General features: G+C 40.2%; 1 protein-coding gene across 1 annotated transcript; it reads right to left on the reverse strand.

Annotated features, from left to right (window-relative positions):
• Nucleotides 1–524: 524 nt before the first annotated feature.
• LOC127115311 (uncharacterized) lies at nucleotides 525–2,164 on the reverse strand. The gene is made up of 5 exons (XM_051046891.1): nucleotides 2,030–2,164; nucleotides 1,593–1,931; nucleotides 1,088–1,490; nucleotides 916–1,042; nucleotides 525–789 (listed from the first exon to the last, which is right to left on the reverse strand). The coding sequence occupies exons 1-5, from the start codon at nucleotides 2,162–2,164 to the stop codon at nucleotides 525–527; spliced, it is 1,269 nt and encodes a 422-aa protein (XP_050902848.1).
• Nucleotides 2,165–6,618: the final 4,454 nt, after the last annotated feature.

Raw genomic sequence — 6,618 nt, forward strand, 5'->3', positions numbered from 1 at the left:
CGAATACACACCAGAAAGTTCTCCCTCTTTGTATCAGACAAACATCATCTATAGCTATATCTACTTCTCACCCTTTTTAGCCAAAAGAGACCAAAGAGATAAAATAAATGTCTATTTAGTCATTAACCGAAATATCAAAAGTTAAAGGGTTACAAAACCAAGTACGTAACCAGCTGTAAGCAAGCTGAGATACAAACCAATAAAACAGCAAAACAGCAACACAGAATTGCCAAAAACAAGAAAATCCACCACAAAAAAAACCATCACATCAATAGGGAGCAAAGTCAAAGGAGCTACTCAGTAGAGCTTGAGCTTGCAGCTTCATCAGCACCAGAATCAGAATTTCCACTTGTATCATCATGGTTAGTAGACCTCTCACTAGAGGTGTGGGCTCCAGCTTCTTCTTCATGACTGACATTAGCATGATCAATATTTTCACCTTCAGCCCGCTTCAAGCTTGCAATCAAGGCTTCCAACGATTGTTTTCTAGTTGTGGCTATCCTTATCCCTTCACCTAGCTCTTTTCATGTCTCCTTAAGCTCAGCAATAGTTCCAACTTTTAAGGTTGGCCTTTTCATGGCTGATGTCATGACAATATCCTCGACATGACTGCCTTCAAATAGTTTATAGTGCACAGACAGAGCAAGTTTTTTTCTACTAGGTAAGTCATTAGAGCATATAATACCAGGGTGTTGATTCAAGATAATTCCATAGATCATAGAGGGAAAGGCAATAGGCAGCTTAACTGCATTAGTAGATGCATGCTTGATGATTTGTTCAAGCATAAATCTACCATAGTTAAATTTTACTTTTGTTCCAACAGCAAAAATAAACCTCCCAAAGGTATTAGCAATGGTGGAGATATGGTTGGTAAGGACCTAATTAGCAGCTCCTATTTTATGCAAGATAACATACTTGACAATCAACTTCCCAGCAGGAAGATGCTTTTTAACAGACCAACCTTTCACCTGCCTAGATGTAATCTCTCTACATACCTCATTATTTGTAACTTCTAATTCACCTGCACCCTCAATTTTTCTTCCTAGAAAATTATTAATAATAGTAGGAGAGAATGTTATACACTTACCCCTCACAAACACCTTGCAGAACTCCTTGTTGTTCTTATCAGCAATATCCTCAGGAATGTTGACAATGAAATCCTTAACTAAACCCTCATAGCATTGAGAGAACCCAGCCACAGTCTTCAACAACCCAGCAGCCTTTATCAGGTCCATGACCTCCTTGACATCAGCAGCATCTTTTCCCAACTCCCTTTCCACAGCCACCCTTCTTTGGATCACAAATTTCCACTTGGCAACTTCATCCTCAATATGGAAAGAGATGTTATCCAAATGAACAGCAGGAACTTTACCAGGAGACTTCCTAACAGTGGTTTTCTTCACAGGCGAGATGTCAGGGACATGTTCCTCAACATCCTCTTCAGACTCAGAATCATCTTTGACCTTCCTCTTCTTTACTTCAACCTTGCTCTAAGATTTAGAGGGACCAATACCAGCAGTCTTCTTAGCTTTTCTAGCTGACATAAGTTCAGCCACAGATCTTCCTTTGCGAGTCTTCATGCGTTTAGCCACACTTGGCTTAAGGTGATGAAGTAAGCTTTCCTCTTGATCATCAGAGCTACCATCCTCTAGATCAATCACATCATGCTTCTCAGAGTGGGAAGCATTGGTAGTTTTAGATGCCACAGATTTTCCTTTTTCAGACACGGTTTTCCCTAGAGAGCACAACCCTTCAGCAGCCAAGTCCTTCTCAGAGCTGGAGGAATCGTCATCCTTACCACTATGTTGTTCAACCTCAAGAGAGGGGTACATTTGAGACAGGGGAGTAGAAACTCCCTTCACAAAGTGTCCTTCATTAAGGATTCTAGTGACTAGGTCTCTTATAACACGATCAGTGTGGTGTATATCTTCCTTAGAATTAGTGGCAGGAGTTGAACCAGAAGGAATACTAGAGGAGTTACCTTGATTGGAGCATGCAGAAGCTGAGGCATCAATGGGTTGGTTCAAACCAATGGCCTCGTATGGAATAACAGAGAGGGAACAACATCCAGAATCTCATCATCGGGAATGCCCATGGGAGGAGCACTGACCTTTTGAGTAGACTTAGTATATTTAGAAGCAGATGTATCTTGATGTTGTGACATTTTGGAGTTTTTCTGGAAAAAGTACAGTTGCCCTAGTAGAGGTTTGTGAAGAAGGAGCAGGAAGATGGAAGAGTTGGAGTAGGTAGTGAGGTTATGGGGGTAGCGTGTGAAGACAAAATATATGGTATTTCCAAAATAATGTGATGATTTACCATAATTGTGGCGCTTTATTTTAGCCACATAGACGCTAATTTGCTTACTTTTTCCACTCCATATTAATTGCTACGAGTCTTCATAAATGCAAATCCCTAATTTTCCTCTCAGGACTTCAAACTGATTTGCATCCAAATCCTTTGTAAAAATATCAGCTAACTACATCTCAGTAGCAACATGCTCTAAGACTACAATCTTATCCTCCACAAGTTCTCTAGTAAAATGGTGACGTATATCAATATGTTTGGTCCTGCTGTGCTGAATAGGATTCTTTGAGATGTTTATGGCACTCAGGTTGTCACAGTACAATGTCATGACATCTTGTGAGACATTGTATTCAGTCAGCATTTGTTTCATCCACACCAATTGAGAACAACTACTTCCAGCTGCTATGTATTCAGTTTCAGCAGTAGATAGAGAAACACAATTTTGCTTCTTACTGAACCATGATATTAAATTGTTCCCCAAGAAGAAGCATCTTTCTGATGTGTTTTTCCTATCATCAGCACTTCCCGCCCAATCAGCATCACAATATCCAAACAGCACAGATTCAGATCCATGAGTGTATAGCATCCCATAGTCACAAGTGCCATTGACATATTTCAGGATCCTTTTCACTTGGTTTATATGGCTCACCTTTGGTCCAGCTTGATATCTAGCACAAACGCCTACAACAAAAGCAATGTCAGGTATGCTTGCTGTAAGATATAGCAGACTCCCTATCATGCTTCTATAGAGACTTTGATCCACACTGACACCATTTTCATCTTTAGACACTTTCAGATGAGTAGGAGCAGGTGTCCTCTTGTGGCTTGCATTCTCCATGCCAAACTTTTTAACAATATTCTTGGCATATTTACTTTGAGATAGAAATATAGAATCTTCCATTTGCTTGACTTGCAGGCCAAGAAAATAGGTTAGTTCCCCAACAAGGCTCATTTCAAATTCAGACTGCATTTGCTCAACAAAATGTTAAACCATTTTACTTGACATCCCACCAAACACAATATTGTCCACATAGATCTGAGCAACCATGAGTTTTCCTCCTTCATCTTTGACAAATAAAGTCTTATCAATGCCTCCCTTTCTATATCCATTGTCAATGAGAAACACTGCGAGTCTCTCATACCAAGCTCTAGGAGCTTGTTTCAACCCATAAAGAGCTTTCCTCAACTTATACACATGCTTTGGAAGATTTGGGTCTGTGAATCCCTTTGGTTGTTCAACATATACTTCCTCATTCAAGTAACCATTTAAGAAGGCACTTTTCACATCCATTTGGAACAGTTTAAACTTCAGAATACATGCCACTCCTAGCAATAATCTAATGGACTCCAGGCGAGCTACAGGAGCAAATGTTTTATCAAAGTCAACTCTTTCAACTTGAGTGTATCCTTGTGCTACCAATCTTGCTTTATTTCTAGTAACCACACCTTTTTCATCAGATTTATTCTTGTAAACCCACTTTGTTCCAATAACATTTATTCCTTCAGGTCTTGGAACCAATTCCCATACTTCATTTCTCTTGAATTGGCCTAACTCTTCCTGCATGGCATTGATCCAGAATTCATCAGTTAAGGCTTCTTTAACATTATTAGGCTCAATCTTAGACACAAAAGACATTCGTGTGAGATCACTTCCCTTAATCTAGTGGTGACCCCTTTATTTGGGTCTCCTATAATGAGATCTTTAGGATGATCCTTCTGAATTCTGATAGAGGGTCCCTTATTAACTTTATCAGCTTCAGGTTCAGCTTGAATGGACTCACTCTCAGTACTTTTGTCCAGGAGATCAGCTCGGGCATCATTCAGAAATGTTTCAACATCGTCTCTGACATCAGTCTCTTGATCATCAACAACAACATTGATAGATTCCATCATAACTTTTATTCTGGAATTAAAAACTCTAAAGGCTTTGTTGTTTATTGAGTAGCCCAGAAATATTCCTTCATCACTCTTGGGGTCCATTTTCCTTCTTTGTTCACGATCAGCCAGGATATAGCATTTACTACCAAACACATGGAAGTATTTGACAGTAGGTCTTCTTCGCTTCAAAACTTCATATAAAGTGGTTGAGGTCCCTTTTCTCAAGGTTACTCTGTTGTGAACATAACAAGCCATGTTCATAGCTTCGGCCCAGAAGTGGTAAGGCAACTTCTTAGCATGAATCATAGCTTTAGCAGATTCTTGGAGAGTTCTATTTTTCCTTTCCACCACACCATTTTGCTGAGGGGTAATGGGAGAAGAGAACTCATGACCAATCCCTTCAGATGAACAGAATTCAGCAAATTTACTGTTCTCAAATTCTTTCCCATGATCACTTCTGATTCTGATAACATGACTCTCTCTTTCTCTTTGAAGTCTTTGGCAAAGGTCTTTGAACACATCAAACACATCAGATTTTTCCCTTATAAAATTCACCCAGGTATATCTGGAGAAGTCATCCACCACAACATAAGCATACCTTTTCCCACCGAGAATTTCCACCTGCATAGGTCCCATCAAGTCCATGTGGAGAAGTTCCAGCACTTTAGATGTGGTGTCATGTTTGATCTTCTGATGTGACATCTTTGTCTGCTTTCCAATCCGACATTCACCACATACTCTTCCTTCTTCAATCTTTAATTTTGGGATTCCTCTGACAGCTTCAACAAATATAATCATCTTCATTCCTTTAAGATGCAGATGGCCTAGTTTTTGATGCCATAGTTTCACTTTTTCTTCTTTAGCTAGAGCACATATTGATGAATAGCTAGTTTCTTGAGGAATCCACATATAGCAGTTGTCCTTAGATCTGACTCCTCTCATGATCACCTCATTTTTTCCATTAGTAATCAAGCATTCAGTTTTTGTGAAGTTCACATTTAGACCTTGATCACATAGTTGACTGATGCTGATCAGGTTTGCAGTCAATCCTTTAACAAGCAGCAGATTATCAAGGTGAGGAACTCCAAGGCAGTTCAGCTTTCCAATCCCCTTGATTTCACCCTTTGCTCCATCATCAAAAGTTACATAGTTGGTGACATGGGATTGAAGGTCAACCAGCAGGTTTTTGCTTCCAGTCATGTATCTGGAGCATCCACTGTCAAAGTACCAATCTTCTTTGGCTGAGACTCTGAAGGAAGTGTGAGCTATCAAGTTAGTAGCACCAGCCCTAGGAACCCATTGTTTTCTGTTAGCAGGGATGTGTTGTTTAGGTCTAGGTTGATGAGTAGGACTAGGGTAACCATACAACCTAAAGCAGAATAGTTTTATGTGACCAAATTTCCCACAGTAATGGCATCTCCATCTTTGGTGTTTTCCTTTATGTTGTCTTTCCTTGTGATGTTGAGACACCTGATGTGACATCTTTGGATTGCTACCAGTGGGACTACAGTCAGGAGATGATTCATTGAACCTAAGTCCAGTCATGTCTCCTGCCATCTTTGCAGCCTGGGGGATTTTGTCTAAGGTGTCAGATCCACTGTTTAGCATTCTCACATACTTTGTCATCTCATCCAGTTTGGAATTCAGGAACACGACTTTAATCTTCAACTTAGAAATGGTTTCTAAGTGTTCTGTCCTCTCAGCCTCTAGCTGGGTTATCAGTTTATTTTGATTATCCACTTGTTGACACATTTCTTCACTTCTGAAACACAACTTCCTGTAAGAAGTAGCTAATTCTTCAAAGGTTAATTCATCATCACTGGAGTCTTCATCAGGATCCCATCTCTCAGTCAAGGCAGTCACAAGATTGGCAGATTCTCCTTCTGTTTCACTTTCAGAAGTATTATCAGACCAAGTAGAAGCAAGACTCTTCTTCTGTTTCTTGAGATAGGTCCCACATTCAGCTCTAATATGACCATACCCTTCACATTCATGGCACTGAATTCCTTTGCCCTGTTTGGATTTTTCTTCATATTTTGTTCTTCTTCCAGCTGATAACACTGAAATTTACCGTATTTTCGACTCCGATTTCACATGCATTCTAGTTGTTTTATTATCATTTTGTTGTGTTATTGCTATGTTTTTCTTTGTTTTCAGGTTTTTACTTTAATCGGAGCCCCGATCGAGAAAACGAGCGAAAAAGAGCCAAAAACTCTAAAAATCAGCATTTTGTACTTATGGCCTACCCCATGGCGGGCGCCACAGACCCTGTCATGACGTGTCCAAGCTCAACTTCCCTCAACTCCCACGTTCCCCACTACCTCCACTAAGGCGCCTCATCTTGGCCTTGTGGCGGGCGCCATAGCCTTGTGGCGGGCGCCACAAGAGGAAAATAGTTTCCCTCCCATTTTCAAGTTGAAGGACATCCTTGTCATT

The sequence above is a fragment of the Lathyrus oleraceus genome, chromosome 1 (assembly GCF_024323335.1).
Source record: "Lathyrus oleraceus cultivar Zhongwan6 chromosome 1, CAAS_Psat_ZW6_1.0, whole genome shotgun sequence".
NCBI lineage: Eukaryota > Viridiplantae > Streptophyta > Magnoliopsida > Fabales > Fabaceae > Lathyrus > Lathyrus oleraceus.

What these genes read in the sequence shown, in the direction of transcription:
- LOC127115311 (XM_051046891.1), bottom strand. Translation starts at nt 2,164, where the DNA reads ATGTCACAACATCAAGATACATCTGCTTCTAAATATACTAAGTCTACT. An exon ending in TTCATCACCTTAAGCCAAGT is followed by an intron (nt 1,491 to 1,592) that starts GTGGCTAAACGC and finishes TCTAAATCTTAG; the next exon opens with AGCAAGGTTGAAGTAAAGAA. An exon ending in CTGCAAGGTGTTTGTGAGGG is followed by an intron (nt 1,043 to 1,087) that starts GTAAGTGTATAA and finishes ATAATTTTCTAG; the next exon opens with GAAGAAAAATTGAGGGTGCA.